This window comes from Heterocephalus glaber, unplaced genomic scaffold (assembly GCF_053883595.1).
Source record: "Heterocephalus glaber isolate CG9 unplaced genomic scaffold, H.glaber_assembly_v1.0 deba00001673, whole genome shotgun sequence".
Classification (NCBI taxonomy): Eukaryota; Metazoa; Chordata; class Mammalia; order Rodentia; family Bathyergidae; genus Heterocephalus; species Heterocephalus glaber.
In genome coordinates this window covers 22,617,516-22,636,574 of record NW_028258410.1, presented here as the reverse complement: position 1 = coordinate 22,636,574, position 19,059 = coordinate 22,617,516, and the positions used below count along the sequence as shown (strand labels likewise).

Sequence of the window (19,059 nt, the reverse complement as noted above, 5' to 3'; positions counted from 1 at the left end):
ATGGCAGCCACTGGAAATGGATGCACCTTCCAATAAATTGGTTTTTTGCTTAAGCTAGTCAGTTTCTGTTGCTTGCAATCAAAGAATTTTAATTATGTTATTCATCACTTTCATCATTTAATCCAATTACTACTCTTTCCATACTAGGGGTTGAACCCAGGGCTTTCACACTGAGCTACATCCCCAGGGCTTTTATTTTATACTTTTTTGAGAGTCACTAAGTCGCCAAGTTACCCAGGCTGGGCTTGAATTTGCAATCCTCCTGCCTCAGCTTCCCTGAGTGTGCTGTCATACCTGGTTTGAATTACTCTTTTTGGCCAAGTTTGTTCCGACTAGATTCCTGTCACTTGCAACCTGTTCTGGCTGGCATTACCACAGATAAAGCCTGTGCCAAATTCAAGGTTGGAGCAAGAGGCTGTGGATTCCACATTACTTACTCCACATACTGCCCAGCGATCCCAATCACTCAGAGAGCACATCAGAAAACCAGCTTCATGAACGTCTTGAGGCACATATCTTTATTTGCATAATGTTTTTCACTGATAGACTGGTTTGGGAATTGTTGCATTTCTTTCCGGACCATGCACAATCTTGTGGTAGATGCAGGCCAGAGAATTCTCCCCTGAGGGGTCGCCACACCAACTTTTGGGTCCTGTTCATGAGGTCAGAAAGTCTGGAAAACATCTGACTTCTTAGTGTGTAAAGTAACACCATAAGAGTAATGCATGCAGCCCTGGAGTGTCTGCCCCCAACCTGGGCACATCTGGGCCCAGACATTACGAGGTGAGTGTGGTTAAGTTCCTGAGAGTCCCTGTGGCTCCTGGTGCTGCTCCAGTCTGGAGTCTTGGAATCCACAAGCATGTTAGGGGCCCACTACATATTAGAAGTGGTGGCAAACCTATGGCACGCATGCTGCAGTGGGCTGTTTATCACGGAAAGCTTGACAAGGTTCGCCATCACTGTACTAGGCTCTGTGTACAACACAAGACTTTCACATGTACTTCTGCTAATGCTTGGAGTACTCCCTCCCCGGAACCCCCTCTGCCTACTTAGCTGTCTTTACAGTGACAAGTTAGATCATCACTTGCTCAGGAAAGGTGTCTGATCTTCTCGGGGAATGGTCTCTTGTACATTATATACGCTTATAGTTAGCTCCTTGCACTTAATAGAGCTATTATATGTGCCTGTGATTCTTCCATTGCAGTCTGTCTTCCCTACTAGTCTGAGTAGCTTAATGTATATAGGGATATATATTTTGTCCATTGTATTTTTTGAACTTAGTAAGCTGTCAGCAAATCAGAGGCTGAGTGGGTAAAGTAAATCTACAACACTGGTAACAGGAGCATGTGTGTATGTGTGTGTATGGGATCAGGGAGGGGGATGGTATGGGGAACTGGAGACTGCATGCCTCACCCAAAGGCAGTCCCAGTTTAAAAATATACTAGGGGCTGGGGATTTAGCTCAGTGGTTCTGCCGCCTGCCTTGAAAGCACAAGGACCTGAGTTCGATCCCTGGTACCAAAAAATAAATAAATAAATAAATAAATAAAAATAAAAATATACTAAATTACTGTTCGGCTGAACAAAACATGTCTGCAGGCCACATGTGAGGCCCCAGCTTACGACTCTTCTAACAGAGATTTCCTGAATGAGTAAAGGAAGCCACTGTAAAAACCAAGCAGGGCCAAGGGAGGCAAGGGTCTCGTCCAGTTTCTGAGTATTTCTTCTTTCCTTTCAGTGCATGGCACACAGTAGACTACAGGAATTGGTCTGTCTACTAAACATGTACTAAACAACTGCTTTGCTCCAAGTGTGAAGATCAGCCAGACAGTGCCTTCCATCTTGAGGCTTGGTGTGATGGGACAAACAAAGCCACAATCTGGTCACAATGATATTGCTCAAGGATGCTCTAGCTATGGTATGTGGAAAGGGCCATGGCGACCCTTCCTGTCTTTCTCAGCACATGGACAGAGGCTTTAGCAGGGGAGTTCTACAGATTTACTGGCAGCAAGGATGACAGGGCCAGAGCTAGCCAAAAGGGATAGCCTGGACGGTTGCTCAAGGTAAGGCTGGTAACGTGTGGTGGGTAGAAGGGAATTGCCAGAAGGGGGGCACATGCACGGCAGCCCCTGGCACTAGCATTTCAGAGCTAAGCTGTCTTTAAGTCAGTGCCTCTTCTGCCCCATTTGGCTTCTTCATCTCCCTCTGGGTCACAGATTGTGACCATTTGGCACAGGTCTGGTGACGGCGGTAGGGGTTGGCTGCTTCACACAGGCTGTTCCAGAATTGAGTCTGGACCTCAGGCCAAGGCCCCTTCAGATTTTCTGTATCTCAATTCAGCCTTAGGATGAAGGTGCAGAAGATTATTGCTCAGCAAATTCTGCACATGAACTAAGGAAGGAGCTTCCTTCTCCATCCTCCCAGGACTCATTCTGACTCCTTCCAGAAGCTCCTAGAAAAGAACTAGAGCTGAGGGCCAAGGCTCCTATGTTCGAATCCTGCCTGCTCCTCTCCCTCACTCTGAAAAGGATTCTCATTCCATGGATCGGGTTTGTGTATCCACATACTGCTAAAACCACATGCAAACTCTGAGAAGGCAGCAGAGAGAGAGTGGATGGAACATGTCTTGGCAAACCATTTGGGTGAGTCATTGCTTCAGAGCTTCAGTTTCCACATCTGTGAAAGGGGAATGATTTATTTTTCTCTTGGTACTGGGATTGAACCCAGGGCCTTATATATGCTAGGCAAGCACTGTGCCACTGAGTGTTTCGCCAGTCTTTTAAAAAATTTGTATTTTGAGACAGGGTCTCATTAACTTTCCCAGGCTTGCTTTGAACTTGCAACCCTATTTCAGCTCTCAAGTAGTTGGACCACAGTTGTGTGCCATTATGCCTGGCTTGAAATGTCGGATGATTCTCATCTTCCAACACAGGGCCAAATTTGGCCAATATTCAGAAGGTGCTCAGAATCATTAGCATCCTTCTTCTTTCTCCTTGTGGCTCAGGCCCGCTTCATAGGTAGCTTGGAGGCTGGTTAATAAAAGTGTCTTGAGTTGCTCTGTGGACTCACAGAATACAGGGCAACTCTCTCTGCCATGACCTTTGGAGAAAGGTGTGTGGGCCCTGGGTCTCTTTTCTTAGGCCGGTGCTAGTGGTCCTGAGGGGCTCACTCCCATGAGAGCTGAAGCAGGGGAGGAATCTGCTCTGTTTCAGCTGACTTGGGGTGGAAGGGGATGCAGAGACCTAGTTTTAATAACTCTGAGTGTTTGGAGGCTCACCCTGGGCCTGAGTCTCCAGGTCTACAGACCGTCCCTCCTGAGAGGTGTCTCGGGATGTCTCCAGAGATGCCTCTGACACCCCGTCAACACTGCTCAGCAAGTCCTCAAACTCCCGGTGGCCGCTGTTGCGCACGGCTGCCTCCAGAGCCTTCTGGCACCGGTAGAAGTGGGAGAACTTGTTGAAGATGATGGTGATGGGAAGTGCCACCACCAGAATGCCCCCTAGGATGCAGCCTGAGGCCGCCAGCTTGCCAGCCACTGTCTCTGGCACCACATCCCCATAGCCCACAGTGGTCATGCTCACAGTGCCCCACCACCAGCAGGCTGGGATGGTGTTAAAACCCACGTTCTTCTCTTCGGCTGTGTAGGCCACACCGGAGAACACTGACACACCCACGGCCAGGTACAGCAGTAAGATGCCCACCTCACGGTAGCTGTGCTGGAAGAAAAGGAACCCAAGTCAGAGGCAGGTGGGCTTACAGAACTGGGAGTGGGCATATGGGGAAACCGAGGGTGAGACAGTATGAAAGGTAGGTCCAAAGTCACATAGCAAGGTGAAGGTGGAGCTGACACCAAGACCCAGGTACCCTGGCTCCAAACTAAGATTTTCCAACCAGAGCAGGTAACAAAACTCCCTGGAATCCAACACAAGCCTAATTTCTGTTGTCCAACAGGCTTGCTAGGCCACAGTTGTTTCCTGCAACTCAGGGATCCTGGTAGCATCGGGCAGTGACAAAAAGTGTGGGATTTTTATACTGCTACAGAATCATGAGAACCATAGTTTACGCTTCATACTTCAAAGAGTTGGCTTCATGTACTTTTGATTGGCCCTATCGCATTTCTGACAAGACAAACATATTTTCTGCCCTGCAAGGTAGTCAAGAGGATTTGACTCCCCTAGACTACTCCTAGAATGGATTCTTTATGGCTGTATATGTTTCTTTGCCCCTGAGGCCAAGCTCCAGGGAAGCGGGCCTTTGCCACCCTGGGGACATTTGGCATCGTCCAGAGACATTTCAGGTTGTCAAAACTGGGACACTGTGCTACTGGTATCTAGTGAGTAGAAGCTGGGGATATGCTGTAATTCCCTACAGTGCAAAAGATAGGTCCTGTAACTAAAAATGATCTGGCCCCCAATGTCAATAGCACCAGGCTGAGAACCCCTAGTGTCTCAAACTATAATATGTGGAGGAATCACACAGGGATCTTGCTTAAAAGGGAGAACCCAATTAAGTATGTCTGGGGTACAGCCAGAGATTCTGGCTTTCTAGAAGCTTCTAGGTGTTGAGAAAGCTGTTGCTGGTCTGGGCTTCATTTTGAGTGGCAAAGCTCTTTATCTTACAGCAATATCTTGACCCTAACAGCTCCAATCATTACTTTTCTTCCTCCCTTCAGACAAAGCTAGTACTGTAGCCTTAAGCCCTGATTCTCTGCATTGTGGATACAAGGCAGGATTCTGGGGCAGAAGGATCTTCCCCAGAGAGACGCTGAACTCAGGGGGTCTGGCTAGCAGAATTCTCTGCACCTTCCTGGTGCTGCCCAGGTCACCTGCTGGCACCCAATATCCTGGCTGCTTGCCACAGGGCATACAACAAGCTTTACTAGAGGGTGAAGGGATCTTTATGCCACTTCTAGGGACCCTTTGCAGGGCTGCCTGGAGCTTTAGAAGAAAGACCATGAAATGTCAGGCTCTGCCACTTATTGAGGAACCTCTGACAAGTCCTGCCACTTCTGGAACCTTAGTCCCTTCACCTGCAAAGTAGTGACAGTTACCTCCCTTCGCTTAACCTTTCACTCAATCCCCTATGCCCTTGGGATAAAGTAAAACATAGTTCATGCCCTTCAGTACCCTGACCCACGCACGTCTTCAACCTCATTTCTTGGCACCTGCTTCCCTCTGTGTCTTTGCTGCCAGCACTCATCTTGCTTTTACCAGGCCTTGGTACAAGGTCTTCACATTGCCTCCCTCCCCAAACCACTGTAATTTCACCCCCTGTGCAGGGCCTGGCACAAAGATGGTGCTTAATAAATGGCAACTAGGTTTTAAAACCCCAGCCCTGCAACCTCAAGACCTTCATCTACGGGAAGAAAATAAATAATAGCACCTTCCTGAGGATGTTGGCCTAAGGCTGAATCGATAATGGATGTGAAATTGGCACAGAATCCTGTGCTCAGGGTTAGCTCCAGGGCTTCTCCTACACTTAGCCTATTAAGGGTGACCTGTGGCTACAGGGTGACCTCGGATAAAGCAAGAGAAAGGCATTAGCAGAGAATCGAGTTAGCATCCTGCTTTGTAGATTTTTTCTTTGCATATTTTTGTGCTGTGTATTGTTTGATGTTCGACAGGTATATCAAAAGTGATTTAAAAAAAAAAGACAAGAAAAGACAAGCAGAGCTACGCCTCAGTTTTCTCTTTGGGAAGCAGAAATAACATTAAAGGTAAGGCTGGATGTGAAATGTCCACCTGGTCTCTAGCTCTGGGTCTGGCCCAAATGGTGGCGTTCAGTTCGTGGATGTGACAGGGTTACAAAGTCACTTGCTAACCTCCTCGGGGCCTCCACCCGCCTCCACCCACTCCAGCCCTGTCTCAGACTCCCTACCTTGAGCGTAGCGCCCAGGGAGCGCAGCCCGGTGGAGTGGCGCGCCAACTTGAGCACGCGGAAGATTCGCATGAGGCGGAACACCTGCACCACCTTGCCCAGGTCGCCGAGCTCCTCGCCGCTCCCGCCGTCCCGGTCACCCAGCGCTATGCCAGCCAACAGGGTGAGATAGAAGGGCAGCACCGAAACGATGTCGATGAGGTTGAGCGGGTGGCAGAAAAAGTTGCGCGTGCTGGGCGCCAGCAGGAGGCGCGACGACACCTCGAAGCTGAACCAGGCGATGCAGAAGTACTCGAGGCGACGCAGTACCGGATCGTCGCGCGCGTCATCGGCGTTACGGCCCGCGGCCACCGCAGCCACAGCGGCGGCCGCTTCGCGGGCCTGGTACTCCGGCAGGCTGTGGATGCACATGGCGGCGATAGAGGCGAGCACCACGCCGATGGAGACACAGCTGAAAAGCTTGCTGGGCAGCGAGTAGCCCGGGTTCTCCATGGTGAGCCAGAGGCGGCGGCGCAGGCGGCCGCAGCGCGCAGCCCCATAGCGCGCCAGCTCTCGCTGCACGTCTGAGATCTCGTCGGGGCACGGGTCCACGCTGCTCGGGGTGTCGCTGTCCTCGTCCCAGGCGCGCGGCCGCGCCATGCGCCGCTCCAGGTAGCGCGCGCGGCAGCACGTGGCCAGCGCGTTCTCGCCCAGGCCCCAGTAGTCGGCCTCCTGGCCGAAGGCAAAGACGCACAGCTCGTCGAGCAAGTGCAGACGGCCGGTGCGGTAGAAATGTAGCAGGCCCAGGAAGAAGCCCGGGTGCCGGTCAAAGTAGAACTCGCGCGCTGCCGCGTCGTAGTCGTCGCACAGGCTGCGCGCCTGCTCCTCCGACGCCGCAGCCCGCAGACGGCCCAGCCGCGTGCCTGGGAAGCGCGCCAGCGCGCGCGCGCTCAGCAGCCGCCGCACGCCGCCGACGTTCACGCGCAGCGCCTCGTCCCTCCGCAGCCAAGTGACCCGGGCGCTGCGCCCCGAAGACTCGCTCACCATGGCTACAGCGGCCCGCCCTGCGGACAGCGGAGGGGGAACCGTGATGGAGGTGGGTGCCTGGCCTGCCTTCCAAGAAGACTGGGTTAAAATCCGCGGCTCCATCCACCAGTCAGGGCTGTTGGGGCCCCTGTGTAAAGTGCCTGGTGTGTAGTGAGCGCCCGGTGGATGTCAAGTGCCCTCTGGACTCACTCAGGCCTGCGCTTGAATGTCGCCCACCCCCAGCTGGGGGACTTGTCCCAAATCACAGATCCTGCTGCTCTCGTTTCATTTTCTCCAGTGGCAAGCAAATGGGGAACTCTACCTGGGAAGATCAGGAAAGTGTGGGAGGGTCAAGATGGCCTGGCGTCTGCTGGGTGCTCATGAAGGATGTCACCTTCTCACAGACAAACGTGGGTTTAGGTACAACAGGGGTCTACTGTGGGATCTTGGACATGCCAGCACTCTGAATCTCAGCTTTCTTCTCAAATGGGGCTTGTAGTGCTTGCCACCTAGGATTTTAAGAAAATCAGTTTAGACCAGTGGTTCTCGAAGTGTGTTCCCTGGATAGCAGCATCAGCGTCACCTGGAACTATGTCAAACTCTGGGTTGGGGCCAGCAGTCTGTGTTTTAAGAATCCTGGAGGGTGATTCTGAAACATGGTCAGATTTGAGAACTACAGGGGTTTGACTATGCAAGGCATCTATAGAATGTGTCAGACCTGACTTTGAACCTTGGCTTTCTTGTGTGGCCTTAGACAAGTCCCATCACCTCTCTAAACCTCTGTCAAATGGAGATAAAATATCCACCTGGAAGCATTGTTAAAATGATTACATTACCTAATGTCTTTTGGAGGCCTGGCTTACAGAAGTTTATTAAATTGTCCACCTATGTTACTGTCTTCTCAGGTCAGGCAAACCTCGGTTTTTACCCCACCCTTAATGCACCTTGGGCCTTGAGTGAGGTGTCTCCTCTCCAGGTCTGTTTCCTACACACTTCACACTGCAGACGGTAGCTCCTACCCCCAAGGATGGCTGGAGGTTTAAGGTAGGTTATGGAAAGTGCTATGCTTTAGTGGATACTCAGGAAATATGGGGCCCTTCGGCTGAGAATGGACTCCTGGCTTTTTTGGAACTGAGGGCTGGGGTTTCACTTCCTGACCCAGGGTAATTTCACCTGCTCTGTGAGTTCAGTGATGTCTGCTTCCCTGAGAGGGCTGGAAGTGAGTGTGCATCAACTCCAGAGCCCAAGCGCCCTTCACTAACACTAAGCTTGGTCTTAGTGGGTTGAGATTCCATCCTTAGCTCTGTGACTTATGCATCCCCAGGCCAGTCCCCCACTCTGAGCTTTAGCTCACTTATCTCCAGAATTGGACTAATGGCACTGTAGATAAACTGTTATCATAAGTATGTGTGCAAAACCCCCGGAACACAGTGAGTGCTCCATAAATGTTAGTTGGTTGTCTTTCCCTCTGGTCAGACCTGAGTTCGGTTCGAGTCTGCCACTTACTAGCTGTTGACCTTGAGTGGATCCATGGCCTCCTCTGAGCTTCACTTTCCCCATCTGCAAACTGGATAACATTATACTTTCTGAGAGAGGGTATCAGGATTAAATGATACAAGGTGTTTATCCAAAGTGCAGTCCTTGGCACTAACTGGTGCCCAGTAACTATCTGTGTGATGCAGCTCCACTGTCCACCTGGACCTGGCACTGAAAGGTTAAGTTTCTAATCCACTTCCATCACGCATTAGAAGCATGATCTCCAGAAAATCCCTTCATCTGTCTGGAACTCACTTTCCTGCTCTATGAAATGGGATAATTAGTTCAACAAATATTTCTTGACAAGAATCTGAGCATCAGTAAGAAAGACTTGACTTCTCAAAGTCACCCAGCTGGTCTGGAACCCAATTAAGATTACAAAGTAGGTTTTTTGTTGCGAGACTGTCCTGACACTTTGAGCACCTACTACCTGCTGGTCACTTTGCTGAGCTCCATGCAGGACACATTCCCATTTGTTTAAGCCCTATGCTCATCCAGTCAAAGACATTTTCTAATCCCATTGCACAGATGGACAAGCAGGACCACCCCCAATGTCCCCAAAGCAGCTATTCGATCTTGCTGGCTTCTTGGGCGGCCTCCTGGAGGGGGCGCGGGCACCTGGAGCCCCAGGCAGACCCCACCTCCGGCTCCCACAGCCCCGATCACCCCCTCCCTGTTGGAGGCCCCTTACCTGCCTGGGCTCTTCCCTGGGCTCTTCCCTGGGCTCTTCCCTGGCGCCCGGTGCTCGAGCGCCTGTCCCCGAAGGCGGTGAGGCTGGGGAGCTGCTGCCAGTGCCTGGGCTTGTCTGCCTCAGAGGCCCTGCAGTGACTCGCTGCTGCCGGAGGCCCCGCGGCCCCCGCCTTCCCTGTGTTCCTCTGTCCCTCGCGGCTGAGGCCTCATCGATCCCTGCCGGGGAAGGGAGGGAGGCTGCGGCCTGCCCGCCGGCCGGAGGCGGTGGTTTCTATTCCTGACTCCGGTAGGGGGTGGAGGTGTCTGGAGCCGGCCTAAGAGTCGGGCATCCCCTCAGTTCAGGGACCTGAGAAGGATGGGTCATTTAAGGGAACGGAGAACCTTTCTGCAGAGGAGCTTCATCCTCTGGCCCGGGACAGGTAATAATGTTTTTCTTAACTGAGCGTTTAATATGTACCAAGCAGGGTTGTGCGAGTTCAGTCATTCTAGACCCCTCTGTGGTGGGGGTAGGCTCTTGTGTTCTCCGTTTCACAGGTGAGGCCCAGGCACTTGCTCCTACTGCAGGAAGCTGAGTCAGGGAGCTGAGGAAGGCAGCTTCTTTTGGGATCCTCCAGGCTGTGCTTGAGCGGTCTCAAGTGGACTCTTCCCCTGTTGACTGTGAAGTCTGAACAGGAGTCATTCTGCCTCTGAGGCTCAGGGTCCTCACCTGCCCATGGAGCCCTGATTCCCACCTCCAAGTGAGTGGTGAGGGTTAGGGGGAAAGAACTTCTCAAACATTGTGGGATCCTCAAGCATTTAAGTGGCACCTGTGTGCGGGTTGGGGAGAAGGTGCTGAAGACCAGATCCTGGACTGACAGAAGACTTTACAAATAATCTTATGAATAGCAATGATAGTTACCAACATTGATTGAGCACTTACTTTGGGTCAAGTACAGGCCTCATGTTATTCAGGGATGTATCTGTGAGATAGGTACTGAAGGGGCCGAGATTGCCCAAAGTCAAATGGCTGTGCGCTGAGCTAGCTGCCTTCCAAATCATATGGCTGACTTGTGAGTCCCTATGGTTACACTGTCCAAGAGATACAATGTGAGCCATCTGTATAATTAGAAATTTTTCTCATGACAGCAACACTTTTTAAAAAGTAAAATGAAACAATAAAAATGTATTTAACTTAACCCAGTATATCCAAAATGTTATGCTTTTAACATAAAACAATAAACTATTAATGAGATATTTACATGTTTATTTTATACTAAGCCTTTGAAATCCAGTACACTAGTTTTTTATTGCGGTGTAACAAATTACCACAATGTAGCAGCTTCTAACAATATAGATTTGTCATCTCACTAGGTCAGAAGTCTGGGTACAGCTTGGCTAGATTTTCTACTGAGGGTCTCACTAGGCTAGGGCTAAGGTGTTGGCTAGGGTTGAAGTTTTGCTCTGGAGTTGGGAGCTCTCAAGCTCACACACTGTAGGCAGAATTCAGTTTTTTGTGGCTGTAGGGCTGAGGACCCTTTTTGTTGCTGGCCATCAGTGTCCAATCCTGGAAATCACTTGCACTTCCTTGCCATGTGACCTGGTTCCATAGACAGTGTACCACATGGATGGATACTTGCTTTCTTTCAGGCAAGCCCGAGTACTGACTTCCTTTTCTAAAGGCCCATCTAGTTAAGTCATGCCCACCACAGCACTCTCCTTGGTGTGGTAGAACACACATTTACGGTGTTCTGCCTGGGTAAAGAGGAGATTATATATACAGAGGCGAGGGTCAGTGGGGTCATTTTAGAATTCTGCTTACCCAACCGGGATATAACAGATCTCAATTTGGACTGGTTGTATTTCATGTGCTCAGTATTTCATGTGCCCAGTGGCTACCATACTGAACAGCACTGCTCTAGGCTGTGCCAATTCAGCTTTTCCCTCAGTGTATTAGAACAGGATTGCCTTGCTCAGTGATCACCTTGCCCAGTTCCCTGACTTTGCCTACAGGGAAACTGGGGCAGATCTGCTGAGAAGCAGGTCTCCCATTTCCAGGACTCTGAGAACTTCACTACCCTCAAAACTCAAGGGTTCTCCCTGGAGCTGGAGAGGTGGTTTCTACAAAGAGAAAAAGACACATCTATTTCCCAAGGGCAGAAGAGAATGGAACCAGGACCTGGTGTCATCCTCAGATCAGGTTATAAAAGGTAATCCATGTTTTGGATAAATTCATGAGCAATAGGAGTGATGAGACTAGCTTTATGGGTCACAGGGGCCAAAAGGGTATCTATGTCCTCTGCATACAATGGATAGGCTTTGCCTCAGTCTGTGTCTCCAGTCTCTGACCAAAAGTGACTGTCTAAATCCATGGAGTTTTACCTATAGAGTAAGCTTGATGTGGTGGAAAATGCATAAAACTTTGGAATAAAGTGAATGTGGTAGACAGTTTGTAAAAAGTCTCCCAGTCAGTGACATGTGCCTCCCACTATTTATGCCTTTGTGTCATTTTTCCCTCTTGAGCTGTGGGTGGGGCCCTGGTTCCTCTCTAGTGAAGACAATAGGCAAAGGCAGATCACTTCCGAGATCAGGTTACCTAAGGCTGTGACTTCACTGGTTTTGATGGAGCAAGTTGTCATGCTAGAAGGGCAAGGAATGAAGGTGACTTCCAGTTAACTGCCACCTAGGGACTGTGGTATTTTGTCCACCAACCCTCGAGAAGCTGAAATGCTGCCAATGACTGTGTGAACTTGAAGTAGAGCCTTCTCTAGTTGAGGCTACCCTTGCTGACACCTTGACTGTAGCCTGGTGAAGCAGAAACCCTGAAGCCGAAGTGCTCAGGTTCCTGACCCGTGGAAACTGTGAGATAATAAATGTGTGTTGGCTGAGTGTGGTGGTACATGCCTGTAATCCCAGCTATTCAGGAGACTGAAAGAGGAAGATCACAAATTCCAGGCCAGTCCAGGCAACTCAGTGAAACCCTGATTCAAAAAACAAAACAAAAACTGAAAACAAAACAAAACAAAAACCAAAAAACTAGGGCTCAGTAATAGAACACTTGCCTAGCATATGCGAGGCTCTAGGTTCAATCCCTAGTATCACAAAAAATTTAAAAAAGTAAACAGGTTGTTTTAAGCCACTATATTTGTGTAATTTGTCACATAGCAAAAGATAACAAATGCATGGGGTTTGAGTCTTGTCTTTGCCACTAAATTCCTGTGTGACCTTGGGCCAAGTGTCTCTTCCTGGATATGTATCCCCCTCATCTGTAAATGGAATAAGCCCTCCCTTTCAGGACTGAGGGGAAGGATTAGCACATGTTGTTCCCTCAATACCAACAACTCTCCCTGCCCTTTCTTTACCTAGAGTATAAGGTAGAATTTAATTTAGCTATAGGAAAAGAAATGGATTCATAGTAGCGTCACCAGAGAAAAATCTCATTTTTTCTGTAGGCCGGGATGGATAACACCTCCTTTTCAAAGCCTTATCTGGTTTCCAGGCTATTAGGCCTCTTCTGGCCTGCCATAGCCTCCTAGTTTCCTCCAGTCTGGTGAATGTCACATAGCTTGGGCTTCAACTCATCCATGAGTGCATGAGCTCTGCGAAGGCACAGCCTGGAGCCCATGTTAAGTGCTCAGTGAACATTTATGGAATAGGTGAGGGAGAAAACAAGGTTGGAGTCTGTAAAAGGAATCAGTGTTCACCTCCCCAGGAGAATTTCCAGGAGGTGATGGAGACAGACAATCCATTTGGAGCAGAATGGGTTGGAATTTGGTGGCTCAGGACAGAGCTGGAATGGCACAGACCCTATGAAACAGGTAGGGAGTTAGGAAGCTGAGAAAGTGGGCCGTGTAGATGCTCCATCTGTAGTTAAGAAGCCACAACCTCTAGCCTGCCATATTCTGCCACATAGCTAGGGACCTAGCAGAACCTAGGGCCCCAGCGCAGCCATGTAGCCCTTAGCAGCTAAGTTTTAATTAGTGCACCTGGAAGTTTCTTGATGAGATGCCTGAGTTTTCTCTTCATGCCTTTCAAGAAAGAAATCCAAGGGAATAAGCAGTGTACCAACAGGCTTGGGTTCCAGTTGTCTAGAATTGAGCTTGCTTGGGGCTTTGCGAGCCCCACTTTTCAGATATGGAAATTGAGTTGTGAAAAAACTAGAAAAAAATCTCCAAAGACCTAGTGTAATTAGTGTAGTTAATAAGAATGAAGTTTGGGGTCAGATTGTTTGAGGTTAAATCCTAGCTCTATTAGTTATAAGTGGTATGACTTTGGCCAAATTAACCTCTTTTTGCCTGTTTCCCTCCTGTGTGAAATGGGGAAAAATAATAAAGCCTACATGGTAAGGCTGTGAGGATTTAATGAAGTTATATGTGTCAGTAATTAAAGGAACACCTGATACAGGATAATTATTTTGTAATTGTTAGCTCTTGTTAGTTTTATTAGTTTATTTGTATACTAATAAAACGTCATAATTTAATCCTGGCTACATCACTTCTCAGCAGGGGGTCCGAGGCCCACACTTGTTTCAGTGCCACTGCTGCTTCATTATGAATGGGAATGACAATACCAACCCTTCTCAGGGCGGTGGAGTGAGTGGATGAGTGATGTTTCGCAGTGGGAGGTGTATGGTGATGTTTACTGTGAACTAATAATCAACATCTGCCTTAGTCAGGCACTTACTGTGATAAATCTATGACCAACAGCTCCAGATCTTCGAGGCTTCTTACCGCAAGTATTTATTTCTCTCTTGCAAATTTGAGGCTTGGCTGGGACAGCTCAGCTTTAGAGCTGCCCCCATGTGTCTCTCAGGCTGTGACTGAGGAGGCTGCTGACTGGTCTTGAAACTGCCATGTTGTCACTTCCACCCACAGCCCTTTAGCTAGAACAAGTTCTTAGTGAAGCCCCAAATCGCTAGGGGCAGGGATACACACTCTCCCCTAGGATTCATGGAAGGGAAGGGACAATTGTGGGCAAAGAATAAAGTCCTCTAAATTATCTGTGAACTCCCTGAGGTTATGGACTAGGAAACTGAGGCCCAGGAGGAAGTAAAGAAATATCAAGTTCACAGGTAGTGACTCCCAAAGAGCTCTTTCTTCCTCTACCAGGCCTCACCTTGTATCCATTTAATTAGCATTTGCTACTTTGAGTCAACCATTCAGACATTTGAATCCCCGGAGAAGGATTTTGGCAACTAGGGAGGAAGTGGAATTCTTTCTGTGCAAACAGAAGCCTGGAGTGGTGAAGAACTCATGTAGGATCACAAGGAGAGGTCAAGAGAAGAGGGAAAGAAGGCCCAGGATTTCCAAGTTCATCTCCACAGTTGACAACACAATGCTGAGTCCATAGCAGAACAAAGAAAGAGGGGGGAACGTGCCCGGCTCTTTCCATTCCCAAACCAAGTGTTGGTGGAGAAGAAGAGTCAGGAATGCAGATATCTGGGTCCAGGGGTGTCTTTTGGAATGGTTGTCATTCCTTTCACTGACCCTTCTCCAAAAAAGAAACACTAGCCCTGACTACAGACTGTGCCCTAGGGGAACTGAGGCAAGTGAGGTGTAGCCCAGTACTGGGGATGGACCCACCATTAGCATGGCACTCCAGCTGCTCAAACAACATTTCCCAAACTGTGGTTGCAATCCAGAATGGTCCTGGTGGGGCCAGGGATTTAGCTCAGTGGTTCCACTGCCTGCCTCAAGTGCAAGGTCCCAAGTTTGATCCCCGGTACCAAAAAATAAAATAAAATAAAATAAAAAACAAAATGGTCCTGGTGAGTATTTGGATGCAACACTATACAACATTGACTCTTTGAGACAGTTACACTTTTCGATCCTGATTACATGTTTAGAGCCATTTTAGAGCTCTGCGTCTTTGACATCTCTTTAACCTTTACTAATCTCCATTTATTAAAGACAGAGAGCAACCTCCAGGCTCAGTCTTGGCAGGTGGCCTCATCTATCTAGAGTTTAATAATATTGCTTAATTGGATATGATTTAATTTAATGGAACTGAGCTGTTTTCATTGTATTTCTTTTTACATTTACATTCTATTTGTGGCCAGTGATCTTGAGTATTGTTTTCTATTGAAATACAGTTATATACCAAAGTGAATCATTTAAAGGGAAGCATTAAGTAAATAGTAGTACAGGCAGCGTGCAACAGAGGAAAATTGTGGAAGTATGTGTGTATGTGTGTGTGAATGACCTGATGTTTAGAGATTCTGCTAGGACTTGCATTCTGGGGTCTGGGCTCCACAAGCCTGGGCCCACCTGCGTGGGGCATTTTAGGCGGCGGAAACAGAATGTGCAGAGAGATGTGAAAATGGTTATTCAGAAGGGTGGGAAGCTCAGCATGAGTCCTAGGGTGATAAAGAGGAGTGCCTTGGAGGTCAGGCTGTGGACCTGGACTTCCAGGAGGAGAAGCCAGGGCAAATGTGTTGCAGAGAAGTCACGATGGGTCAGTGTCTATCTGGTTGGATCCTGGCAGAGATAATTCTCTTTGGGTACACAGGTCCTTGGCTCTTCCTGCTGGGGGTGCAGAGCCGTGATCCTAAACCAGATTTTAGCCTGAGAAGAGAGAAAACAAGGTTAACCCCCCCTTTCAAAAAGGGATCTGAGTCCCAGGCTTGATCTTCCCATCCAGGCCCCATCAGCCAGCACTAATAGCTACTAAGGGAGGACACTACAGCCTCCTTCCAAGGGGAAACTGAGGCCCAGAGCCGTGTAGGGATGTGGAGGACAGGGAATCCCCAGGGCCTCTGACATCCTAATGAGACTCCTCCCACCCTATCCATTTCCACAGTTTGGGAGGCCCTGCCTTTGAGGGAGACATCCTGCCAAGCTGGTTGAGCTGGAAAACAATCTCTGAGCTGGGCTCTAGAGGGACCCTTGCACCCTAGGAGTCGTACCTCTGGCAGGGTTTCGGCAGTCCCGGCCACAGGCACCTGGGCAACACCGCTTCCCTCGTGGGCAGTCATGGTCATGGTTACACAGGTGCTGCGCCGGGCTGAGGCAGCGCAGCCGGTCCTCGGGGCAGCTGCCTCGCTTTACTGCAACACAAGGGCCTGGTAAGTTCTGACTGTTTCTGCCAGCCCTGGGGCTTGGGGCTTGGGGCTTGGGGCTTGGGGCTTGGGTTGTCAGCAAGGTGGAGCGGGGCACTTACCTAAGACCCTGGGGACACACTGGCGGAAACAAGCTTGGGAACAGCACTTCTTGCCTGAGGGACACTGGCTGTCACCTGTGCACTGGTCAGGCACTGAGAGGCAGGGCTTATCGTCTGGGGGGCAGCCCCCATATTTCTCTGTAAGAAAACTCCCACATGTGGTAGCCGGAAGGAAGCAGGTCAGTGTTGACCTGGGGAGCTTTTTTCCCCTCTCCCGGGGTGGGTTTGAGATTCAGACGGCATAAAGAATAGAAAAAAGTGAAGTTCAGAAGCCAGTGTGGCTGGCATAGTAGTACACACCTGTAATCCCAGCACTCAGGAGGCTGAGGCAGGAAGATTTCTATGAGTTCAAAGATAGCCTGGGCTATATAGTAAGTCCAAGGCCAGCCTGAACTACATAGCGAGAACCTGTCTCAAAAGAAAGAAAGAATCTCCACGGTGGCCAGTAAGGTTGTACATGGTCTGATCCTGCCCATCTCTCTGGCCTCATCCTCTACCACTCTTGCTGTACCACTTAGTGGCTCCTGATCTGCCCCACACCAGTCCTCTTTGCAGAGCTCTTGCTTTGATGGCACCCTTTGCCCGGTGCCCACACTCTTCACCTGGTCAGCTGGAACCACACATCCCCAGAAGACCCTGCTTCCTCATCCTGCATCCACTAGGTCAGCCCCACCCCACCTCTGGAGACTTTTTGACTCTGCAGTTACCTGCACTTCTCTTGGCCGGAGGCTGTAAGACTTGTTACCCACCGTGAGTCCCAGCACAGCCCTTGGTACACAACAACAGGGGCTGGGCGACTATTTGCAGTGAAGGGTTTTGAAAGGAGACCCAGTGTTGGACCTTGCCAGCTGTTGTGAGTGGGATGGTCAGCTGTACCTGCGCTGTGGTACTCCTCGCTGTTTCCTGCGGCGGGTTTGGGGACAGGGATTAGCTCTCTGTGAGGCATTCCTCCAGATGGCTACAGAATGCTTTGTCCTTAGCTAACCACTCTTCTTGTCGAGGTTCTGGAAGGCAGAAACCAAGGGCTGCCGGGGCCAGTGACTGGCCCACACTCACATGGGTCTGGCTCCTTCTGACCTCTGTGACCTCCTGCTCTGACTGCTTTTGAGCTGCAGGGATGGGACTGGCCGGGTCCTGGTCCTTCAACTCAATCCAGCATCAGAGAAAAGGTCCAGGAGCCCACTTTAGCAGGATTGTGTTGATGTCTCTGTGTCACCTTCCCTGCTCTGCCCCTGCCTGGGCACTGACTGCACAAAGCAGGTAACACCTTGCTCACCCAGTGAGTGAGCGCTCAAGGTCAGCTTCAGTCCTTAGGCTGGGCCAGTTTAAATTAAATTGCTGCCCCCTGCTGGAGGAAGATGGCTAAGCCTGGGAAGGAGCCCCTGCTCTGATGAGCCTCTCTTGGTGGGGGATGTGGGGAATTTGGGAGGGTAGAGGGACATGTGAGGGGCCCATGAACACCGTCATAGGTTCAGGGTTTAACCCTGAGCTCACAAGCCCAGGCCCTCCTCCCCAGCAGGCCAGGGCCGCACAGGTGAATGTAGGCCAGAGTGTTCCAGCCCCAGAAGGGGAAGGAGGCAGTACCTCACCTGATCAGGAGGCACCTGTCTAGTTACTCTAGCACCCTCGCCTACCTCACCTGTCAACAAGCCAGCCCCAGCCTTGCCAGCTGTGGGAATGGGTTGGGAGGAAAGCAATGGAGAAGAGAAGCAGAGGCAGATTCCTTCCAACGGATCCTAGATCTCAGGAGCCCCACTTCCTACTCAACTCCCAAATCCCTTCAAAGATGGGAATAGAACCCTAGGAGGCCAGCAAAGACACAACTCCATGAATATGACCACAGAATGGTACATATGGGCAGGTTCTCTCCTGCCATACCCAGAGGCAAAGACACACATGGACACACATGGATGGGTACACAACCTCAGATCCACATGGATGCAGCCATTCCATGAAACACAATTAGGCACAAAGAAAGAGAGACAGATGTGCACAACCTTGCACACACTGAAATGTGCAGGCAGGCACTAAGAAACAGGCAGAAAGACATTAACGTACAAACACACACATGTGGATAGGTACAGAGCCGGACCCAAAAAAATGGTCTGGAAGCTCTGAGCAGTGGGATTGTACGTATACACACACACACACTGCATTATCCGTCCTCTCCCAAACTCCACTTTCCCCAGAGATAAGAGATAGAAACCACTCGGCCCCCCGGAACAGAGGGATTTAGCCGCACTCACCTCCCTTTCTCCTGCCAGAGGCAGCAGGCACTTGGCTCCCCAAAGCCAGGAGGGCCACCAGGAGGAGGATGCTCTGGATCCTCATGTTTCTGCTGCCAACACCTAATACGATCCCCAGATTAACATCTGTGGCCCTGGGGAGGCCAGAGGATCTGAGTCAGAGGAGGAAGAGGGGTGGATCGTGTGGCACTTGTTTGCCTCCTCCTGGCTCCACCTCAGGGCAAGATCCTTGTGCAAGAACTAAAGACAAAGTGGTACAAGTCCTGCGTGTTGGAGGACTTAGATCAAGTTCTGCCTGTATCTCAACCGGCATGTGATGTTGGGCAAGTCTTGTCTCTCTTTGACTTCAGTTTTTCTCACCTGTGTTGTGAAAATAAAGGGAAAATCACAATGAAAGCATCATTGGGAGAATTTTTAACAATGGACTTGGGAGGCCAGTAAGGCGGTTGGGCTTATACACATCTCAGGCTGTTGCCTGGGAAGTCACCTTTGACTGCAGGCATCTGGAATGACCACATTCTATTGTGCCCAGAGACTCATGATGCATAGGACAAGATTGTCAGACTCTTGTT

The 19,059-nt window shown here is 49.8% G+C and overlaps 2 protein-coding genes across 4 annotated transcripts; both read right to left on the bottom strand.

Annotated features, from left to right (window-relative positions):
- Positions 1-1,363: 1,363 nt before the first annotated feature.
- Kcns1 (potassium voltage-gated channel modifier subfamily S member 1) lies at positions 1,364-10,311 on the bottom strand. 2 transcript variants are annotated; one of them, XM_087197831.1, is made up of 3 exons: positions 9,109-10,311; positions 5,877-7,390; positions 1,364-3,715 (listed from the first exon to the last, which is right to left on the bottom strand). In XM_087197831.1, the coding sequence occupies exons 2-3, from the start codon at positions 7,002-7,004 to the stop codon at positions 3,248-3,250; spliced, it is 1,596 nt and encodes a 531-aa protein (XP_087053957.1). In that variant the 5' UTR covers positions 7,005-7,390; positions 9,109-10,311; the 3' UTR covers positions 1,364-3,247. The 2 variants fall into 2 exon arrangements, with proteins under 2 accessions (XP_087053957.1, XP_004858231.3); XM_004858174.3 differs by lacking the exon at positions 9,109-10,311 and having other exon boundaries at positions 5,877-7,448.
- Positions 10,312-13,552: 3,241 nt separating this feature from the next.
- Wfdc5 (WAP four-disulfide core domain 5) lies at positions 13,553-18,749 on the bottom strand. Of its 2 annotated transcripts, none has more exons than XM_087197840.1 (4): positions 17,118-18,469; positions 16,242-16,379; positions 15,988-16,128; positions 13,553-15,646 (listed from the first exon to the last, which is right to left on the bottom strand). In XM_087197840.1, the coding sequence occupies exons 1-4, from the start codon at positions 17,185-17,187 to the stop codon at positions 15,642-15,644; spliced, it is 354 nt and encodes a 117-aa protein (XP_087053966.1). In that variant the 5' UTR covers positions 17,188-18,469; the 3' UTR covers positions 13,553-15,641. The 2 variants fall into 2 exon arrangements, with proteins under 2 accessions (XP_087053966.1, XP_012932564.1); XM_013077110.3 differs by lacking the exon at positions 17,118-18,469 and adding an exon at positions 18,488-18,749 and having other exon boundaries at positions 14,603-15,646.
- Between the last annotated feature and the right edge of the window lie 310 nt (positions 18,750-19,059).